At 44.4% G+C, this 23063-nt stretch overlaps 3 protein-coding genes across 3 annotated transcripts; all 3 read left to right on the top strand.

Moving 5' to 3' along the window:
* Positions 1 to 120: 120 nt before the first annotated feature.
* pde6d (phosphodiesterase 6D, cGMP-specific, rod, delta) lies at positions 121 to 7352 on the top strand. Its single transcript, XM_088313101.1, has 5 exons — positions 121 to 451; positions 4232 to 4320; positions 4392 to 4517; positions 5115 to 5220; positions 5507 to 7352. The coding sequence occupies exons 1-5, from the start codon at positions 402 to 404 to the stop codon at positions 5586 to 5588; spliced, it is 453 nt and encodes a 150-aa protein (XP_088169227.1). The 5' UTR covers positions 121 to 401; the 3' UTR covers positions 5589 to 7352.
* Positions 7353 to 7874: 522 nt separating this feature from the next.
* Positions 7875 to 13864, top strand: LOC148325088 (prohibitin-2-like). The gene is made up of 10 exons (XM_088313790.1): positions 7875 to 8011; positions 8983 to 9118; positions 9390 to 9474; positions 9624 to 9703; positions 9824 to 10008; positions 10074 to 10203; positions 10554 to 10657; positions 10876 to 10953; positions 11953 to 12032; positions 13562 to 13864. Exons 1-10 carry the CDS (start codon positions 7991 to 7993, stop codon positions 13584 to 13586), a joined length of 924 nt encoding a protein of 307 aa, XP_088169916.1. The 5' UTR covers positions 7875 to 7990; the 3' UTR covers positions 13587 to 13864.
* A 3920-nt stretch (positions 13865 to 17784) lies between these two features.
* Positions 17785 to 21171, top strand: LOC148325087 (uncharacterized). Its single transcript, XM_088314156.1, has 5 exons — positions 17785 to 18000; positions 19572 to 19637; positions 19720 to 19798; positions 20026 to 20117; positions 20713 to 21171. The coding sequence occupies exons 1-5, from the start codon at positions 17956 to 17958 to the stop codon at positions 20749 to 20751; spliced, it is 321 nt and encodes a 106-aa protein (XP_088170282.1). The 5' UTR covers positions 17785 to 17955; the 3' UTR covers positions 20752 to 21171.
* The last annotated feature ends 1892 nt before the right edge of the window (positions 21172 to 23063 follow it).

Raw genomic sequence — 23063 nt, 5'->3', positions numbered from 1 at the left:
GCGTGTGCGGTTGCCCTGGTGACGCGTCTCGATCACGCTCAGCGCTCCCCCCACGTGTTGGCATCCCAGAACCCGATTGGCCGAAGAGAGGTGACCGCCGCCTGCGATTGGTCGGCCTGGCCGTCAGTCATTTGGCTGGGCTATATTTAGCTGATTGCATTATCGGCTCAGGGATAGATTGTTGCTGTTGCGGTTTTTGTTGTTGCTGCTGCTGCTGCTGCTGCTGCTGCGGCGAGCGCAGCGACGCACGCTTAAGCTCAAAGCGCATTTCGAGTGCAGGCAGGTTTTCGGACACATTTCCACGCACGTGAGCTAGCTGGCTAGCTAACACAAACAGCAGCACTGCGCTCCGAGCTTTCCTGAAGCCTTCGCGGGACGACTCGAACGCGAGAAGCGGAGTCATGTCTTCAGACGAAGACAGGGCCAAGGAGATTTTGAAGGGTTTCAAGTTGTATCCTTTTCCTTCTGGAGGTGACTCGCTGAAATGTGAGCGTGCAGGCAAGTCTCGCATTGGAATTTGATTAGCCGCTAGCTAACTAGCCAGTTAGCCGCGATGCTAAAGCGGCTAAGTGAGGATGATGATGGTGACGATGATGATGATGATGATGGTGGTCAGTCGCGGTGGTCGTTGCGGTTGCTGTCTTCCGTGTCCAGTCCAACTTTGTTGTCGTCTCCGTCACAAATGACAAGTGGACGCTTGGCTCTCACCTTTTTTTCTCGCTGTGTTGCCACTTTTGCTAAACGATTTTGAAAACGAATCAGATTTGGACCCCCACCCTTCCCATATTAGATTGAGATTTCATATGAGATTTTTTTCAAGATCGTTCTCTCGTGTCATTTTTAACGGACTCAAGAAATACATCAAATTTTACTAGTACAATAAACCGTATCAGATTTAATATACCCCCCCCCCCCATTTTATCGTTTTGTTTAACGCTAAAATAAAGATATTCATGAGACGTTTATCTTTTTTAATTACACTTATTAATTTAGTAACCGTGTGAGTTGCACTCTTTTAAGCGTTCACTGTGATAACCTGACAAGAAAATCCAAGCAAGTGTGACGTAAACAGAAGTTTGTGAGTCTCCATGAGAGAACAACAACAATGCGAACGAATCACTTAAAACTTTTAATGAAACGCAAACTGCACTTTTAAGCACTCAGCCTCTCCAGACACTATAGAAAACGAATCCATAAAATATTAATGTATGTAAAAAAAAAAAAGAAAAGCCTACTGACCAAGCAGAAATGAAAGATTGACCACCCTAACACTGGCTGTGCAGTATAATATGCAAATAAATTTATGCTCTAATATTTGGGATGTTTATCAATAATATGGGACCCCCAACCCCCTTATAATTGTCATGAATTTAAAAAATATGCAAATAAGCAGGGATTCCACTGCATACTTGGAACACTAAGTTTCATATCATTGGGTCTTTAGTTATAATTACATTTATTATTAATAATGTAATTACAAATGAAAAATTCTTCATATTTTGCATGGATTCTTTTTCTATCAACGAACTGGTCCATGTGTTTGTTTTCAAACTCAAAGTGAAGCCACTCCTGATGGAGCGCAAGCAAAATGCTTTACATGGCAGATTTGCACGCTCGCTCGTCATCTGTCGGGCACGTACTGATCCAAAGCAGCTGTCCCGAAACCCAAAGTTGTCTGTCCGATGCCGCCTTGCGCTGCTGCCGTTCATCGATTGGGCCGAGTCCTCGCGTGAAGCCTCGCTCGACAGATTCACATTCACTTCCTGCTCTCAGGTACCCGAAGCTGATCCAGGATCAGTAGGAAGTTGCGCGTGTGCGTGCGTACGTGCGGGTGCGTGCCAGTGAGGTCAAGCTGGGGATGCAGTGAGGTAATACTTAAATCCAGCCGAACAGGATTTAGCATGTGCAAGAACACTGGAGTGTTCTCAACCCTTTTACGACGACTAACATACTTTGCATGCAGCAAAAGTGCTTTCTAAATTCAAAGGAGTTGCAGTTGTCCCATTTTAGACTAACCCCAAAAGTCGTGATTTAGCATGACGCAGAAAGAATAGAAGGTTTCTGAATCGCGGGCGCACTTTGCAACAAGCGGCAGCATTCGCTATCAAAGAATTTTTGATTTACGCAATCACAGAACATTATTTCAAATTGACAGTGCAGAAAATGCACAAACATGAACTGATTAGTATTTAGTTTGGTTCGTACCATGCATCTGAAAATGGGCAAAAATGTTGATGATTGTTTTCAACAGTATTACAAATTTCATACCCAAGAACCAAAACCCATCGTAATTTTTTTTTTAAATCAGAGATTTAAGTCAACTTTTCCTTTCTGAATCTGCCCTTGAATTTGCACAGCAGTTTTTCAGAAAAAGGAGGCTAACAATGGTATATCAACTATATTATTGCGATATATCATTTGTACGTTTTTGAGTGAAAGGGTTGGTTCAGCAATCGGTGAAATTATTTTTCTGAACCTTGCGGTCAAATCTGCAACGTGTGTGCTTTTACAGGTCTTAAATAAAATAAATGAAAATATGTCAAAAACCTGTGCGGAAAAAAAAAAAAGTCAAAAGTGTAGTCTGTTTGCTCTCATGGGCGATGACCGAAATCGGACGATCCCTTCTGTGGAGGTTCTGAAATTTGGATCATGAGAAGTTAAATCTGAGCTGCATCGATTGATCACGATAGTTGTGCTTTCATTTGTTGAGTCATCAGTTGGTTGCTTGACGTGCAAATATTTCCTGATTTGAACAATGTGCTGTCGCCGATGACTAAAATAGTTGTGAAATTCCCATTGAACACAATCGAGGTCAACGCGGTGGTGAACCGAGTCGGTTTCTTCTTCTTCGTTCCTGGAGAACTAAAGATGTTCTTATTTTGTCTCGCAAGCTTCTCCCTCGTGTTTGCGTCCCGACATGGTCGCCTCCCCAGAGTGTGTGTGCGTGTGTGTGTTAATGAGTCCCCCGTGAACCTCCATCACGCTGAGCGGTTGAAGACATAATCATCAACATCCTCATCATGAAATCACGTCTGGGCACACGGCACTTGAACGTCACTCAAACGAGACGGTGGAGGCGGCGTGGAAAGCGTGCGGCGCGACGGCTTCGATGCCGGATGTTGGCTTTAACCTCACCTGAGCGGATTACGACAACCTGGCGAGTCAGCACACGTTGGGGGGGGGGGCTGCCACCACAATATTTGACGCCAAGATGGCCACTCAGGTGCAAAAAGACGCAAACCAATGAAAGGTGTTGGCAAGAAATGTAGTCGCCGACGGCCGCCGTTAAAAACATTGTCACGCTCCCAAAAATTCCATTTTGAGCATTTTTCCTGTTGGCTTCAAGAAAAAGCACAGAACAATGACCTTGACAATGTTTTTTTTGGGATTTGCTTTAATTTCACCACTGAAAACACTTTTCAGAGCTAAATTGCCAGCGTTTTTTTTTTATTCCCTATCAAGTGCAACAAAATGGCAAAAGTACACAAAACATCGGCTGCGTTTTTGACAGAATGGCAAACTTAACAACCTCGTTGTTACAAAAAGCGGTGCACATTTTTAGCGCCGCAAAAAATCAAATAAAAGAATTATCTTGGAAAAATTGGCTAAGTGGAATTCAACGATAAAATCTATTCATCCTTCAGCCTTGGTAGCAGCCAATCCGATGCTTTTGTGTCTCTGTCAAAGCCAGCGGGTGCGGAACCGTTTTTTTTGTTATCTGTGTGGGGGGGGGCGGCCGAGGTCGAGGTCGAGGTCGAGGGTCCGTGAAGGGCCCGGCAGATGCGATGAAGTTCCGCGTGTGCGTGACACTAAGTGCTGTCTGAAGGTGACAGGACGCTCGTTCGGACAAGTGGACAATCTTTGGCCATTTGAAGGAGTTCCCGTCGAGTTGCCGCAGTCAATGAAAAAAAAAAAAAAAAAAAAAACTTTTTATGAACGCGCGTCCGTGAGCCGTGCATAAAAATGTGTGCGCGTTTACGGAAGCAAGTGTGGCCCCTCCCGTCGATCTCGGTCGTGCCAAAGTCAGTCAAGGAGCGATGCAACTCGGGCCAACGTTTTCTGAAGCAACATTTCTCCTCCTCATCTTTTGGTGGCACTTCCTCTGCTTGTTGAACCTCTAAAAATTCCCAAGACGTCTGTCAAGACTTCCACTTTAGTCAGCATGAGAAGCTTTCCCACGCGTGTCCCAATATTGTTGCGTGCGTCTCGGCGCTTAACTTGCCACCGTCAGAAACTGGATGAACCTCCGAGATGCCGAGACGGGCAAAGTTCTGTGGCAGGGAACCGAGGACCTCTCCGTTCCCGGCGTGGAACACGAAGGTGCGCCCGCTGTTCCCTCAAAAAGCGCGACGTCTCTTCTCACGCTCTCATTGGTCTTGCTCCTCCTCCAGCTCGCGTCCCCAAAAAGATCCTCAAGTGCAAAGCCGTTTCCCGAGAGCTCAACTTTTCCTCCTCGGAGAAGCTGGAGAAGTTCCGTCTGGAGCAGAAAGTTTTCTTCAAGGGCCAGTGTCTAGAAGGTGAGCTTCATCCTGCATGTTCTCCCCATGCCTGCGTGGCTTTTTTGCGGGTACATTCCAAGAACATGCATGCCGTCTTTTCGCAATCTTACGGCGCTCCTCATTAGATGGCACAGGCATTTCAAAACATACTTTAGCTTCAACAAAAGCGAGCATGCATGCGAGCCAATAAAACGGAGTTGGAAACGAAAAAAATTGGGGCCTTTTAGGTGTGCTCAATGGTTGTAATTGAACACTCTAAATTGGTCGTCCGTCTTCGTGTGCCCTGCGATTGGTTCAGGGTGTGACCCCGCCTACTACCCGTTGACAGCTGGGATGGGCTCCAGCACACCTGCGATCGTCGAGAGATAAGAAATGATTGAAATGTGCTTTCCTCCAAATAATCAAACGTGTGCCTTGAAAATGCAAAACTGCTTTTAGGCTAACCGTGTGAGATACGAGGTGACTGCGAATTATTTTCTTGAAGGCAATTAAGGAACATTTTCCTCATGATGCTCATTTCCGCTGCAGATAAAAAGACCGCGTGTGTGCGTGTGTGTGCGTGCGTGTGTGCGTGCGTGCGTGCGTGCGTGCGTGCGTGTGTCTCTCCATGTCCAGAGTGGTTCTTTGAGTTTGGCTTTGTCATCCCCAACTCGACCAACACGTGGCAGTCCTTGATCGAAGCGGCGCCCGAGTCCCAAATGATGCCTGCTAACGTCTTAACGTGAGTCTGTCAGCCGATCAGCATTTCTTGTTCCTTCATTGATTGATTTATGGATGCCGAGTGTTACTTTTGTCCAAAGTCTGCATTTTCTTCACGTATCCGATCGCTGTCCGAATTCTTTTGTCTTGTAAAACTCAAACTGGCATCAAACAAAAAAGTGGACCTTCACCTTGATTGAAGAAATGCAACGTGTTTGACTTTTGCTCGCTGAGATGTGCAGCAAAGCCCGCGTGTGAAACGTTCTGCAGAACGCATTTGAGTGACTTTTTGTTTTTGTTTTGCGCAGCGGCAATGTGATCATCGAGACCAAGTTCTTCGACAGTGACCTGCACGTGAGCACGTCACGGGTACGCCTCTTCTACGTCTGACGTCCGCCGCCGTCCCACCGTTGTCGTCCCGTCCCGTCGCCGAGAAAGAATGCCACGCACACGTGCGCGCGTAGCGGCGCCAAGATCCCAAATGGCACCCGGGGAGCGGGTACGCCGTCTCTTTGTGACTGTAAATACACAAGCACTGATCCCAAGTCAGCCAGACGTGCTCCTTTTTGTGCTTTTAACAAACAAACAATGCTTCTTTTTGCTTGTATTCACTCAGGAAGAAAAAATGTTTTTTCCGCTCCCTTACCTCTTCATGATTGAACTTTTTGGTAGGTCATTTGAGATTCTGTAGAACATTCCTTCTGCTGGGGCTTTTTCTGGCGTGAGAAGCTCCGTGATTTTTGTTTCCCTCTAGTGGTCTCTGTGAGGCCCAGAAGGGAAAGGACAACTTGCGAAGATCAGGGGTGGGCAAAGTATGGCCCGTCAGTTTTTTTTTTTTTGCTAAACTTTCCCCTCAAATTGGTAAATGAAAAAAAACATATTTTTTTTTTTTTTTTTTAGTTGAAGCTTTTATTTTGAAAACTAGAACCGACAAAACTGTCCTGATACTGAGACTCCTTGTCCGAAAAGGAGTAGGAAGAAATATTTAATCATTGTTAAATTTGTTCATCTAAATAAACTTGTAATCAGTAAAATGTCAAAAATAAACAAATGAAAACGAAAATCAATTCACACAACCACTAATTTAATAAGAAATCTACAACTTACTTTAATTTGTCATTCGGAGTAAAATAAAAGCTTTTAATCAATCGCAGTGGCCCCCGTATATTTGTGGTTTGTTATTCACAGATTCATTGATTCATTTTTTAAATTTTTTTTTTTGGGGGGGGGCTATTGCCCATTATTTTGTACCCCCTCACCAACCTCTCTGCTTATTTCCTGGCGTTGACCATCGAGTCAGAAGCATTTGAGTCGGTCACGCCCCGCAAACAATCTGTTTGTGTGTGGAAAGCGAGGAGGGGGGGGGTCTATTGTAACGTTTAAAAACGTCTTTTCTACTAATGACCTGACCATTCCATGTTTAATTAGGTCATTGGTTGATTATAATCAAGTTAGAAATAATACCACTGCATATTTGTGGTTTGACTCCCCCCACCCAGACCCAGTATCTTCCTTTTTCTTTTTTTTGTGGCGGTTCTTAGTCGTGTCAATTTATTTTCCGATTTTGGGGTCTACTGTACATCTACACGTGTTTGAAAAATTCCGCGAGGGTGTGGAGCACCAAAGTTTATCTGCATCTGATAAGCGATGAAGAAAACAAAAACGGTTATAAGTGAAATGTGATGCGTCCTCAACAAATAAAACATCATCAAACCTTTTTGTCAGCAAAGTGTGGATTTAAATTGATGTTGCCATGACAACAGATCTGTTTGACTCATCTGGACCAGATGGCCGCATTCTTCCGTGTTCTAGTACATTCCCAGCCGGTCATTTTTATTTGGTTTTGGTTTTTCTTAGCTTGAAAAGTCAACTGTGTCATATAGACTTTGGATAATGGATGAACTTGCGGATTGTATTAAAACAATGTTGTTGTTATAAGTGTGTGTTGACTCATTATTTTATTTTACTACATTTAAAAGTCATTATCTGTGGTGTCTTGAGATGCAAGTTGAATTCCTTCCGTGAACATGCTCATCTCTCAAATCATTCCCAATTGAAATGAATGCAATTGCCAGCCGCCCACTAAAATATCTATATTTTTAACATGTTTCGAAATACAAACTGCACTAAAATGTATTGTGTTGTACAAAGACAGCTGCTCTACCTAATCTTCTGTCCTTCCTTTTTCTTCTGTGATGTTTATCAAACCAATTTAATGATACATCAGCGTCACCAACTACACTGCATAGAAGCCAATTTGAATTGATGGTGGCTAGCTTGTGAAGCTTACTAGCGCCATCAGGTGGTGGGGGTGTGAAGCGCACTTGTAGCTTCAATTTTTGCTTGGATCGCAAGTCAGCCAAACGATGACTCGCATTTTGAAAACTCATAAATCAAGGTACCACTCTATATGTAGAACAGGGTTGACCAATGCTCGCATTCTATAATCCAGCTCGCTGAGAATCCTGTAAAATGATTTTAAAACGTGTTACGTAATTGCATGATTTTGTATTAAACGTGATGTATTATTGACCTTCTTTTCATTCTTTATTTAAATAAATTAAATTCAATAACCTCATCGCACCCACCCGTAGTTGTTTCACATTCCTGACCCCCAAAAATAAATTATGGAGGCATGTATTTTTAAGAATTCTTTTTTTTTTTATCCCAAAATAGAAAATGGTGTCAGGGGAAATAACTACATTTCCCTGCGGCCTTTGCGGTTGCTGCCGTAAAGCGTCCCCACTGTGTCGACCTTGCGTTCTTTTGGCTGTTGAGTGACGCAAAGCAGCATGGCGAGCAAGGAGCCCAATGTAAGACGTTATAACCTTTCACCTTTAGTGTACTAACTTATTTTTTTGTCTTTTGGGGAGCCCCTGGAGGTTATAGATGTCAGAAACTTGGGGTTAAAAGAAAAGCCCCGGTGAAAGCGTTATTGAGGGACGTAGTCGCTAGCTAGCTAGCTAGCTAGCTTACTCACTCGCTAGCATGCGCCCATGCCAAGCAACGCGATGCGAGAACTTTCTCCGGGCTTTTAATCAAGGTCATGTTTTCACGGATTTCTCATGAAAAGTCAAACATTCACCACTCAGTCGAACGAGTAAACGCAGGCTGCACAAGAGGACATTCTGCTACAGCTTGACTCGTTCAATATCGATTTTGTACTCTTAGGTTTAAGATGTGCTGTCTTGTTATCTTGCCTTCCATTTGTTTGTCTGCTGCTGATAATGTAAAAATTCAGGATGCAAGATGTGCTTGAAAATATGTCAAAATAGTCCATGTAGCAGCATTTTTGATATTTCTTGAAGAAGCAAACGTTCGCGAATGGTAGACACTCCCTCTTAAAAATGCATTCATTCAATATAGTTTAGTCCCCAAATAAAACTCTAAGCTATGACCCAAAAACATACAAATGTTTTCGACCATTTTCTACTAGATTTGTTTTGTCTGTATATTTTTCCATCTAATACACAATATAAAATTCTAATATTCACGTAAATTTCTTCCCGATTTTGTATAATTTTCATCATTTCTATTTTTGCTTTTCATTTATTCTTTAAAATCTAAATATTGTTTCATTTTATGTTTTTTTAATGCAGTAGGATTTTAATATTGTCCCCTAAAAGTTTTCTACTCATTATTTATTAGACTTTTAAATATTTTTTTTCCCATCTGCTGTTTTTCCAGTTGATGTAATTTATTGGTATTATTTTCATCTTTCAATGCCCCCCCGATATATAAATGATGATGTGTCCACATTGTACTGATTGCGGTTGCGTTGCAGCGGTTGGTCCAGAATCTCCGGGACCTGATGGGTCGCATGGCGGGCTCGTCTGGCGGCAGGGGCGCCGGACTTGGAATCAAGCTGCTGCTCGGCGCCGGCGCCTTGGCGTACGGCATCAATGAAGCCACTTACACCGGTGCGCATTTACGTGTCTTTCTAAATGAATCGTCAACTTTGCTGACATGAGGTGGGAAAGTGCTCACAGTCCGCAGTAAAGTCGAGGTATATAGTTCGCCTCCCACACCATGGTGATACCGCCTGCCACGTTTCTCAAGCCTGGTTATCTACCTCCACCGAATTTGCGGGAACATTCTTTTATTAATTTCTATGAATATTTAATTTGAAGAACTCGTAAAAAGACAAAATTTTCAGAGCCGTGCTCATGTCGGGACCACTTTTGTGTGCAGTGGAGGGCGGACACCGAGCGGTGGTGTTCAACAGGATCGGTGGCATGCAGATGGACACGGTGCTGGCCGAGGGCCTTCATTTGAGGTGACGCCCGCCGAATCTGCTTGGACTTTCAGGAAGGATTTAACGAGCCAGTCTGAAGAATTTCGTTTTGGACTTTTGTTTTTTAACGTCACTTCATTTTTGTATGCTTTTCGAGTAAGTTTGTTAGTTTGTGTCGGTGTGTTTGTTAGGATCCCGTGGTTCCAGTACCCCATCATCTATGACATCAGAGCCAGACCCAGAAAGATCTCCTCGCTGACTGGGAGCAAAGGTAACTCGCACTCAGTGTCGGGCTCATTTTTATCTGTCGCAGTGAGGCTCAATTTTCACAATCTGGCTTTGGTGTTTGCAAGTGTGAGTTTTCAAAGACTTTTGTTGTCGCGCTGATTAGACCTGCAGATGGTGAACATCGCGGTGAGGGTGCTGTCGCGTCCGATGGCGTCCAATCTTCCCATCATGTACCAGCGTCTGGGCAAAGACTACGACGAGCGGGTGCTGCCCTCCATCGTCAACGAGGTCCTCAAGTCGGTGGTGGCCAAGTTCAACGCCTCGCAGCTCATCACGCAAAGAGCGCAGGTACGCTCGTCTTTGGCAAATACAAGTCGTCCGTCAGCCACAACGGCCGCCGTGTGCTCCTGCAGGTGTCGCTTTTGGTGCGCAGGGAGCTTTTTGAGCGCGCCAAAGACTTCAACATCATCCTGGATGACGTCGCCATCACGGAGCTGAGCTTCAGCAGCCAGTACACTGCCGCCGTCGAGGCCAAGCAAGTCGGTAAGAATGGACGGAGCGCCGCGCTTTACTTCGGAAAAGAAAAAAACATTTGAGGAGATTCACGGCAAGCTAAGGAAGAACTCGCCAAGATCCTTTCAGGTCCGACAACGGAAATGCGCTGGCACCTTGCTTTGCGGCCATATTTCTCAAAGGCACTAAAGTACGTCCCGTCATTTTTCCAGACCCAAATACGCGTCCCTTTATTTACGCATGTTTTTTAAGCGATTCATTGACAGATCAAGCCATGATTACCAGTCGAAATGTCTGCAGTCTATGATTTCGGACTCGTCATTACGATGGTGGAGCCTTTCCTTGGCCTCAAGTGAGTTGAAGGTGTCGATTGTGCGCAGCTCAACAGGAGGCGCAGAGGGCTCAGTTCTACGTGGAGAAGGCCAAACAAGACCAACGGCAGAAGATCATCCAGGCGGAAGGAGAAGCCGAAGCTGCCAGGATGGTAAAACGAGCTCGGCGGTGACGCAACCTAAACGCGGCTTTTAGTTTTTGGGAGGGAAAAACAAAAAGATCCAAAATTGAGGGAGGGTCTTACACAAGCGTCTGAGGAAAAATGAAAAATGTACTAAGCGGCACTATGGGGCTGCGCAAAAAGTGTCTTCAGGTTACATCCATTTTTTTTGGTAGCCACATAGTAATGTGTGTGTGTGTGTGTTTTAGCTGGGTCAAGCCGTCACCAAAAATCCCGGCTACCTGAAGCTGAGACGCATCCGAGCTGCTCAGACCATCGCCAAAACGGTCGGTCACTCACGTTTTGTCCAACATTTGACGAGCAGAATTGTGATGGCGGTTTTGAGGTTCTCATGACGACCACGACGAGTGACCACGTTGACGTTTAGTAACGCGGTGATGATGGTGGCCATAACCGACCACGACAGCGATGAGATCTAGAGCCCAACCAAGATGGATTTTCTGAGTGTTTCCGATATTTGGCAGAAAAAAAATCTGATGACAAATTGGCTGATCCATCCAAAATATTTATTATCTGAAAAAAAGGGGCAAAAAAAAAACTTTCTGGTGTCTAACTAATAATATGACCAAAGTTGTGGTTCCTTAATGCCAAAACAACAAAGTTGAAAATGACAGCAGAACCTTTGACTGGTTAGAAGATTTGAATTCCCTTTGCAGCAAGGAGTGATTGAAACTGAAGAATTGATCTTTCTATTCCTGCTTTCTTGATATGAACGATGTGGGCCGTTACTGGAAAAACATGATTCATGCACGATGCTCGTTAACGTGACGTGACGTTTGGTTATTTTCTTTGTCATGATGTGATAACTTGAAAATCAAAACCTGAGATGTCAAAACTTCATCTTGGAACGTTGCATTTGAAACAAACGTCTTTCATTTTGAAAAAGTTGCCCGTCAAGAAACATTTGTCCACAGTCACGCAGAAGCTGAAATGTGATTAAAACCTTCTCCTGCCACACGCGCGCTGCTTGAAGAAGACACCTGCTGGTGAGAAGCCGAAGATTCTGCTGCCAAAGAGGCCGACCGTACCAAGGCCAGCGTCAAGAGAAGCTTATTGGATTGAATGGAGTCAGAGCGCCACCTAGTGGGCACATGGACGTGGTTTTCATGACAAAGTAAATCTGCAAAACTCCAGTTGATTCGGATTATTTTGAAAAGGGACACGGCTTGCCAATGAATACGTCGGGCACTCGTGATGGTTCTGCCGATAACAGCAACGAGGAGGAGGAGGATGTTGTTGAATCCCGTGCTGATGTGCTCCCGCAGGTGTCGACGTCCCAGAACAAAGTCTATCTGGATGCTGACAGTTTGATCCTCAACCTGCAGAACCAGGCCTTGTTTGACAAGTGAGTGCACAAAACAAGACGTTATTTACAACCGCTCATGCCAAGAAATCCTACAAATAATGTTGCGTAACACACTTTGTAATGTGAACATTGAGCGGAGCCTCACGTGGATCGGAATTAGCGATTCCTTTAAATGCTGCGTCCGTCATTCACCCAAATGTACAGCAACCCGACTCAAGACTAGGAAAACATTAAACGTTTCATTCTTTCGTATTTTATTTGTACCTGTAGATGGCGCCATTTGAAATCTGCAAGTACAGACAAAAAAGTGCTCGTTCATTTCTGCACGCCACTGACCACCAAAACATTAAATATGAAATATTCTTGTCTTTGAATATGAAAGATTGTCGCATCCGTCGGTCGAAACCTACGTCCAACCAACAAAAAGAAAGGAGCACTCCAAGACTCGTTGATTTCGGCTCGTTTCCGAGTTTTGCTTTTATCACCCGCGCGCTGCGTTCACGGGCCCTCGGAGTTTCGGCCCTTCTCATGCAAACCGAGAACTTCAACTTAATTAAGTGGTATGGATTTTAGTTGGAGAAGGCTGAAGTGTGTTTGCACAGAATGTCTTTTTCCAGCAATTTCATCCGTTCAAATGTCAAAGGATTATGCAAATCCAATCAGGATGAAGAATTATTTTGAACATTCCCCACCAAAAGTTCCAGTCAACATTTTGGCAAATATTTTTCACGTTGGCCTAATTCTACACTTTTCACCCTCTAAAAATCACAACTGTGAGAGATTTTATGCCTTGTCCAAACGTTCCAAAGTATTAGTTTAGTTGGTCTTGGCAACTATTCTTCACATATGAACGTTGCACACATGTCACAAATGTTGAAACCTTTTACAAATTTTGTGATTGTATTAAAACCCAAAAGTTGATCGATTCAAAGCAAGTGTGCTCTATCTTTGTCCACTAGGGGTCGCCAGCCTCTTGTTCCACAGTAGTACATGTGTTGCTTTTTGATGAGATAACTGCGCTCACAATTTTTGCAGTGATTTTATGTTGGATATCTTTCACTTGTAACATTTCTTATGTTTTTTACTTGAATTAGAATCAAGTACTTGTACTTTTCAACTTGAGTACTTTTTTACTGTATTTTTTTCCCTCACATACTTTTAAGTCCTGTTTTTGCCACTGCATATATATATAGATATAGATATATGAGTGAGTACCTCATCCACCACTGGGGGCGTGGTCTGGTGAGTGACGTGGGAGTCAGCAAACAAGCGTGGCCACAGCTGTTGGTTCACATTAGTCTATTGTAGAGCGTTATTGTGATTAGAAGTGGCTGCCATCACGCCAACTGTGCTTGCGATGTCGGTCGTGTTATTTCGCGTGGAATCCTTCTTCCTGATGGCATTTTACGTCCTTTTATTTATTTCTGTCATATTTTATCTGTTGTTTGAGTTATTTCATGCATTTTTTTCAGTCCGATGTTCTTGAGCTTTGGCTTTTGCTCGTTCACACACAATTCTTAAAGAAACTGCTTTCCCTCGTTTGAGTTTTCTTGAAATTTTTCTTTCAGTTTGTCATTGGGCCAAAAGAAGTGATACCGAGACGCTTGTCTTCACAACGGACCAGTGGACAACAAACACAAGTCAGGAAGCGGTCTTTTTTTTTTTTTTTTTTTTTTTCTCCCCATTTTTTATTGTGACCTTTGTCGATAAAATAACAAAGATTCCGGTGATGTCGTTGAATCGTATAGCAAATCAGTCGCTCACGTGCTAATTTATGGATTAATAAATGGAAAGTAACCTTGTTCAAGAGTCGTCATGTACGGCTACGAGGGTGACGGCGCAACTTGATTAAATCTTGATGAGGAAGATCATTCCAATGTGTCAGCTGCTTGTTTCCGTAGCAACGCAGAGGCGATGAGGTCATCACGGCCTGCGCTCGTGATTTTCAAGCAATTAGCATTCATGATTTTCACCATGGCAGTTATTGATTGTGCGATTATCGTGTTGAACCGTGAATGCGTTGCTTCCCAACTTTTTGGGGAACTTGAGACAAATCTAACTTTGTCGCCACAAATATGAAAGCAAATGAAAATGATCTCATCTCAATCTACTCGGTCATCTAACATTGAATTGTGCTTCCTGTCACTATAGGCCAACACCATAGAAAGATGAACAAAATATTGTTTTAATGAAGAAATACTTTTCCGACAAAGTAAAAGTGGATGTTTTTTTACAGTATTTGTGATAATCTCTCGGTAATTTAGTTGGTTTTGCATGCAGGTCAGTTTAAAAAACGTCAGTCACAGATTTGTAAAAGAAAAAATATATATATTGGAAAATAATTGCTGTGAAGGATAAAGCGGTTCAGATAAAGTAATTAAGAGATTATATCCCTTGTCAAAAAATGCTTCTTAAATTAAAAAACTAAAGGTTTTGTTCCCGTATTTAGTGAAGGTGAAAAAAAATATTTTTTAAAAGCTTCATGCACTTTGTTTTTGAAGAAAAAAAAAACAATCAAAATAAAGGCTTTATAATAATAAGAAATAAATGTTTATAGGCTTCAATCAATAAAAAAAAGAAATCAAGTCAGTCATTTTCATACTTGTAGAAAATGATTTCATAAAAAGCTTCTTAAAAAAGATATTAAAATAGAAAAACAAAGAATAATGGTTTCACATGTTTTGTTCTTAAATCAAATTTAAACAAATCACTAAAACCAAATTTCAAGCGCCACTCATATTGTCAAATGGGAAGTTCACATTATTAGGGACAGCCTTCGAGACCTGCCAAAGTGTTGACTTCTGCTCATTCATCGATTGGCAGAGTTCCCTCAATATGCAATCAAATTAAAATAGCCGACTGTAAATAAATGTAAGTCTTGTCTTGTAAACATTTGCTGACTCAACTTGGCGTAGGTGCCAGGCCAGGCTGGATCCGGTTGTTCAAGCACGACGGGTAGCAAGTGCCGCGCCTCAAGGTGCCGCTGCTGCAAGAACACGCCCGGCGTGGCGTGGCGTGGCGCGGCGCAGGCCGAGGCAGGTCCACGGCAGGTCCCGCTGGAATTTGGCTCAACATGTCCCAACGCGCCTGGCAGGAGTTTGCTGTCTGCTCCTCCTCGCAATTCTTCCACTTCCTAGTAGACATTCGGCAGACCAGTTGAGTTTGTCTAGTTTGCAGCAATCGTTTGTCCGGGCGTCACTTAGCTTCAGAAATGGCGACTTCTTTCCACTTGTCGTTTTCGCCAATCAAAAAGTTTCTTGACCTCTCACCAGTACCAAAACTGAAGACGGTCGGCCGTGCCTTCAGTCAAAACACGCCAAAGGTTTGGTTACAATTTAATTTCTCCGAGTATTCCGATCGGTCACTTCCCGGAGTTTCAAACCAAAATTCATCTTTGGGCCCCGATTTGGACCATCGTTGTCATGGTCCAAACCTGAGAAGGTGTCACGTTGCTCTCATTTGCTGGCGAATCCAGAGCCACTTGGCGCCTGAGATCCGCTCCGGGCTTTGGGCCTCGTCTCTCTGCAGTACTTTTCTTCTCCTCCTCCTTTTCAGCCTTCACTTTGCTCCACTTTTTACATTTTTCATTTTCCAGCTTGGGGAAAAAGACACAAGACACACACACACTCTCTCGCTTTCTCTCGCTCTCCCCTGTGACGTAATCGCATCCATTCAAGACCAATTTAAATGTAAAGAAGCGATCGCATCGCAGCACTTTCCCAGCTGCCCTGATTTTGCTTCTCGAACAAAGTAATCGTTCAAAAATCATTTTGCCGAGTATATTTGTCGCACTACTACCGTGATCTCAAAGTGCCCCAACGTACAAGTTTTTCCAGTTGGGAGCCTTCGCTCAGTTGGTTTATTTTTGTTGTTGTTGCTTTGTGTCATCAACCCAAATTGAAATTACGGCCAAGCTTCAGATATGGCAAGCTCAAGTGAAATGACAACGGTTGGGAGGATGTGATGCCCTGGCATGTGGGCAAGGATAACGAGACGCTTTTGCACTTGCAAAATGACAGCCCTCGCAAGGAGCATGGAGGAGACTGCCACCCTCGCTCGAGGCATCTGACATCAGTCAAAGCCAAGCCTTCTTTAACGTAAATGGGAAATTAAAAGTTGATTTCTTTACTTTCTCACTAGTTTAGTTAGATATTTGACAATTCTCTGCTGATTTGATTTGAGAATTGTAGCAAAAAATGTGGTGCTAGAAAGGATGAATGGCATTTGAATTGGGAAATAGTTTGGCAATGAGTAAATTGAGTTTTAAAGTTTGATCATGCACCTTATTCAAGTCGTAAGTCGAGGTAACACTATATTAATGTGTGTGTTTGTGTGCGTGCGTATACAGGTCAATAGTTTGACCACCACATTTTATGCTATGGAAATGATAAACTAGAAAACCTTTCCCAAACTTTAGATTGGTAGTCATCTTGTACTGCAGTTTGACGTGACGTAAGTATGCTGCCCCCTGCTGGAATGCAGGAAAAGTCTGGAAGCCGCTTTGACCACACGAGCACGTCTCGTTACGTTGATGTGACTTACGTAGCGAAGTGGATTTTTGTCACGACTTAACCTTTGTGGAAACAATGACAACGAACTTCCAATGTTTGAGTTTGTCACGTAAAATCAAGGAAAAGTTCGAAAGTCGTTGATGAATCCGCGCAGCCTCCGGTACAGTATTTCCTTTCACCCGCAGTCCCCGCCCCCCATCATCCATGTTGATGATTGACAGCCGCGTCGACCACTCGCCGCGCGCAAAGCGTCAGCTTTACGTTCGCTTCAGTAAACGGACCAATCACGAGCGGCTAGATAAAGCTTCAAACGCCACACGGCTGAGGCGCGAGGCCATCTTGGTGAGGGACCAAGAAATTGCCACAGCCTCCATCTTGGTGAGGGACATAAAAGCAACAAGCCGTCAATTCTCGTCGTTTGAAATTAAACAAATTCTCGCTGAATTACAACCACGCTACATTAGGTGCGATGTTTTCTTTTCCTTCTGAGCCTTTTTGGACTACGGCTCCTCCGACACACTCCGCCCTCATGTCTGTCCTACTTTGCCACGCACATGGGCGCGCGCGCACACACACACACACACGCACGCACACACGCTTATTGATAAATACGTCCAAACACAAATCGAAGGAGCACGTTTAAGCGACAGAGTATAAAGTTAATTGTTGCAGTCGAGCACACGCTCGTGGTAGGCTTTGAGGCGGGAACAGTCAGGTTTAAATTGCTACACGTTACATGAGTGTAACAGTAACGAAGACGTTAGTAAAAGTGGGGCGGTTGTCGTAAAGCTTCGAGTGGAGGCGCAGCGGTATTTCGTGGGCGGCTTGAGACGTGTTCTTGCTTCGTTCGTGTCGTATTGCCAGTGAGGTCACGTGACCCAAAAAGTCGTTATTTCGCAAATCAAGCAGCAACATCGTAACAAGAAACACACTTGATTTTGCATGCATGCAAAAATGCGCCCACGGCGATTGATAAAAGTCATCATAGTGTGAACAAACGTTTACAGTCTGTGCGATTATTATGGGATTAGTGCAGCCAAGCGCGTGCACGTGCCTTTTTTTGTCACACATGTCAACGTTTTTGCGCGGCGGCTGCGCGCTGGCCCGTGCGTGCGTGCGCGCGTGCGTGGGTGGCACACTTTTTGGGCAACAAGGGAGGCGCGTCCATTGTTTGGCGGCGTCCAATCGGCGGCCGAGTTTGGCCTGGAGCTCGCTCGACCAATGGGAGGTCAGCCGCCGTTCACCGCGCCCCGCCCACCTGGCCTATAAAACCGCGCGCGGCAGAGCGAGCAGGCGGGTGCACGCGCAGCTGGAAACTACCGCGGCCGCTCAAGTGGAAATTGGAATCTTCTTCTTCATCTTCATCTTCATCTTCGTCCTCGTCCTCGTCCTGATTTTAATCGGCACGAAAGCCATTTTTATTTGTCAACTAGAAAAACAATAATACGAAGATGGCTGACAGCAAAGTGGAGAGCGGCGGCGAGCTGAGCGCCAAGGTGAGACGCGCACGCGCACGCTTGAATAATGAAGACTTGAACATGCTGCAGGACAGGCGCGTGCGCGCACACGCATACTGGCGCGTGTCATTTACCGCTTGCAGCATCTTGCAAATGTGTGCAGCATTTTCAGTCGTCGCGTCGTAAACTAAATAATAATCCGACAGATGATGATGATGAAGTGCGCGCGCGTGTGAGGCGCGTGTCTGTGGCGTGTTACGTGGGAATTGAGAGCAGATTTGGCGCTCAGAGCCTCTTAAAGTGAACAAGAGTAAGAAGAAATCGCGCGAAGCTTTCGCTTCCTTTTGAATCCAACCGTAAAGATGATTTAAAACAGCAACAACAAAAGCTCATCCAAATGTCGCTTCCGTGCATGAGCAAAGGCGTGTATGGGCGGTGTGGCGCTGGTGGTGCTTCCGCCCTCCCCCGCGTCACGGCGGCGGCGGCAGGCTGGCAGGCAGGAGCGCCGCCGCCGAGACCGGAGCGAGCGGCCCGGGGGCGAAGGACGCGTCGGCGCCACCGCGGAGCTTCACTAAGCCGCGCAGGCGGGCGGGCGCGCGCCTGTGTATGTGTGTGTGCGTGCGCGCGCGCGCGCTCACAACAGGAAGCAGCATCCTGTCTGGAGGATAAAGATGTGCCGGGGGTGTTTTGGGGGTCGTAAGAGATTTGATTGGGGTCTCCAAAATAGATTTTACATTAGTGTCCACACGAGGGCGCCGTTCGCTCAGACGCTGATCGGAAAATGAGCAAAAGAAAGGCGGCATTAGTGAGCCTGATTTAAAAACAAACAAAACAAAAAAAACAATGTTTAATGAGGAGTTGGTGTGATTGACAGCAGTGTCATGTGACGTCACAAATGCCATTTCCACATTCACGTTAAAAGTGTGGAGTGCGCTCAGGGTCGGTGTCAGGTGACAACATCCATTGTGGGCGCTGCCGGGAGTTGGAGTCTGGGCGTGTCTGTGGTGTTTTGGTGTGTGTATGTGTTTTTTCCCCTCCTCACCAGTCAGTCTGTTGCTCTGCTCCAGTCTGGTCTGGTATCAGCTTTCAGCAGCCAGAGCCCAGTGGGAGGGACTTGGGACCAGCAAGCCAATCGGAGCCCAGCAATTGGGGAGCCCAACCTGTCCCCTAAAAAGGAAACTCCCAGTCAACTCCTAATCCAGGAAGCACATTGTTTACCTTCCGTATGATATACAAATACATAAGTGATATGTGTGAACATATTAGAGTGTGCCGGGCGGGGGGGGTATATATACATGTGTGTGTGTGTATATATATGTATATATATATATATGTATATATATATATAGCTGGTGAATACACTGTTGCGTTTAAGTCCATGTAAACACCAGTATTTCTGACTTTGAGTCAAGTTTTTGAAATGGAATGATGCATTCAAGTGGGCGTCAAGATGCTGTGATCACTTCTTGTTGCATTCAAGTGCACATGAAAGTAGTCCTGAATTTTCAAGTTCTGTTCAAGTATTTGTGGAAATTCATGATACGTTTGTGACAGAAGTCAATATTTGAGCCTCACTGTGTGTGTGTGTGTTTGTGTTTGTGGCCTTTCAGGAGTTGAAGGAGAAGAAAACATTGGAGGAGAAAAATGGCGACGACAACACCACCAACGGAAAAACCGTGAGAGATCAGCTCCTCTTCATCATCATCTTCCTCTGTCAGCGTGAACCTCAATGTATGTGTGTGTGTGTGTGTGTATCAGGATGAGGAGAACGGGGAGCAGGATAACGAGGCGGAGGACGACGACGATGTGGGAGACGAGGAAGAGGAGGATGGAGAAGGTACGCAGCGTCGCATGCACGCACACAAAACGGCACACTACACACTCGTACATAACGCAACGTTGCACAATCACACACACAAAAACAAAGACGCACAAAAAACAGACACATACAAACGTGCAGAAAAACTCACAAACATGTCGACATACACGCACAAACACACAGACCGTCACCCCGAGGGAGCGTCGCACATGCTAATGCTAAAGCTAACGCGTTTGTGTGTTCAGGTGAGGAAGAGGACAACGAAGAATACGACCTCGTCACACCTACAGGAAAGAGAACAGCTGAGGATGACGACGACGATGATGAAGATGACGAGGTGAGCGAGAGACGCACACCAAGTTGGCGACGAATACTAAAAAAAAAAAGTATTTTGCGTGCGCTAACGACGAGCGGTCACTGGACTCGAGCGATATTGCGAATCCCGCCGCGGTTGTCGGTCGGACACACCGCAGCTGCGATACGATGGGCTGCTGCGTCCGAGCGGGACGCGACCGACATTGTCGCGACCGGAACGGCGGATGACAAAACGAGATAAATGAGGAACAATTATGGATCACATTTGTACAAAATAAAAACTTTGAAAACAAATACAACTCAATTCACGTTACGCATTGATCAAATAATTTAGTTGGCAAGAAAGTAAGTTGAGTGACTTTGCTACCAAGTTTCACATTGCTGATGACGTGACGCGAACCGCTTGTGAGCCAACGTGCTTTTAATTTCATGCGTAATAGCTAAACCTGCTGGCGGGCTAACATCGCCCAAAAGAAACAGAATGTGATTGCTGGCGTTCAGCAGAGGGGCGCGTCTCGCGTGGCGTCTCGCGTGGCGTCTCGCGTGGCGTCTCGCGTGGCGTCTCGCGTGGCGTCCCGCGTGGCTAAGTCAAGCGTTGTCGTTTTTGTCGCAAACAGGATGAAGTGGAGCGTAAGAAGCAGAAGACGGACAAGTAGACAACAACCACCGTGACGTCCAAACCTCAGTCCTCCCTTCCAAACGTCCAAAAGAGAATTTGTTTGTATTTTTATTTACATTTTATATTTTTGTATATATTGTACGGAGGTCGGCCATCTTGACGAGTATCAAGCGGTGCTCCGAAGACATTTTAACACCCGGAAAGTGTCAGCGTACACGAGCATCCTGGCGCAGGCCCGTGTCATACACACACACACACACACGTTGCGCAGAAACACACTCACGCCCATGAAGGGCGAAGGATGCGTTTAGGTACACCGGTGTGTCGCGGCACTTTGCCACGTATGTTTTTCGTGCTAGTTTGTCATAGATGAGCAGGATGTAGCGTGATGTCCTAGTCAGAATGTTTTCATGTCCGTATTACGTTGTTGGAAAATAAAGTCATTGGATTTTGTCCATTCGGACGCGTCTTTACTCAGTGTTGTGTGCCAAAGTTGCCGTTAAAGGAGACCGTTTTCATTTTGTTCACGTCAATACTGATTTTTGTCGACATTTTTACTTCATTCAAATCTAAACTACAGCGGTGCCTCTTTCCAAATTGTAATGAATGGAAATGACTTCACAAGAGAAACGAAAATCTTGGGCTTCTTTTAATATGGAAAAAAAATGCACTTTATTGTCTTGTACTTAAAAAAAAAAACAACTAATGACGTCATTGGATGGAACGGAAAGCACTGAACTGTGCATCACGATTTAATGTTGCAATCCAATTGATGCTGCTGCTCCTTGCGATGTGCCCGTCTCGGCCACTAGGAGGCAGTTTGTCACAAATGAAGGACCGAAAGTCTTCTCGGTAAGCTGAATTCAATGAAGTCTTGCATAGTTTGTCATCAGCTAAGCGGACGTTCCCCAATGTGCTCGTTTGAAACACACCAAGTGTCATTTTCTTTGTTTCGTGTTGAATTTTCAAGTTAACTTCAGCCGGCATTAAACAGCTTGAAGCCTTTTTTTTTTGGAGGAATCAGTCAATAGTTGCGAATGCATTGCCACCATCCAGTGCTCGCACCTCAACTTTTTGCTCTTGAGTCAAAGCAAAAAAATAATAAAAATTGGGTCACTCATATCTTATATATTGCGTTTATATTGCCTTTATTAGTCCCACAATGGGGAAATTCGAGATTCGAACCCAGGCCTCCTGGGGAGACTGGGTCCTGAACGCGGCGCCTTAGACCACTCGGCCATCTTAAGGCCCCACTGACAATATTTACGGCGTATTTTTCGCTCAGGTTTTCCTGGCGGGGCTGTTTCACACACTCTGCCATCCGCCCCCAAATACTGCCAGTCCAATAGCAAGCCTGGCTTTAGTTACCATGACAACCTGGTTAGTCAGTCTTACATGAAGTTAGAATGGGGGCAAAGTTTTGTACTTGAAAAACTAAAACATGAAACAGAAACGTCACATATTGAGGATTTTGAAAACTATAACACTATATTCAAAATAAAAATGAGTCCAAAAAACGTTTTTTCAGATTGAATATAATTTAGTTTCACTTTGGTAATTATTTTGAATGAATTATTTATTTTCACTTTTCACTTCCATATTTATTTTTACCTTTGAGGTGTAATTTTTTTCAGTTGATATTTTACAATTTGAGTTGCAGATCTTATTTCGGATTCAAATGTTTTTGTTCACTTTCAGATCTTTTTTTGTTTTACTTTCAAATGTGTTTTTTTGTTTCAGACTTTTGACCCTGATGAGGCGTGGGGGGCGGGGCATCAACTGAGTGGGGCGTGGAATCATCAGTGACAGCTCAATTCAAATGCTCGGAAGTTGAAACCTACCTTAGTTGGCAGCGTAAGAATTGATGCCACTGACAAAATTTACAATTTCCGATAGTACTGAGCACCAATGTTAGTATAAGAGCGATAGATTAGGACATATTTTGCAATCCAGCAGCCACATTTGTAGCGCTGGTCATTCTTCCACATCGTACTTTGAAGGCAGCGTAACGTCCCGTTTGGCTTGCAAAAAATGGCGTCCGGCCAGTCAGGGCAACTTCCGGGAACCTTTGCATCTCATACAAAGGCGGAAAAAAATCATCTTTAAACACAGGTGTGATATGATAACGAAATTTTGGCAAATCTTGATCTCGTTTTTTTTTCTCTGGGCGAATTTGTTCAAGTGAAAAAAATAAACTGATAATATAATTGGAATCCGAAAAGGTAAAACATTAAACTGGAAAAAAAACACCCCTCAAATTTCAAACCATATGTGCAAGTGAAAGGTGAAAATAAATAATTCGTTCAAAATAAGTGAATTAAAAAATATTTAATCTGAAAAAATGTTCCA

This window comes from Idiotropiscis lumnitzeri, chromosome 13 (assembly GCF_059441095.1).
Source record: "Idiotropiscis lumnitzeri isolate Australia: NSW breed Sydney's pygmy pipehorse chromosome 13, RoL_Ilum_1.0, whole genome shotgun sequence".
In the NCBI taxonomy this organism is placed as follows: domain Eukaryota; kingdom Metazoa; phylum Chordata; class Actinopteri; order Syngnathiformes; family Syngnathidae; genus Idiotropiscis; species Idiotropiscis lumnitzeri.
Note: the sequence above shows the minus strand (reverse complement) of the source record. Positions and strands in the feature narration are given on the sequence as shown.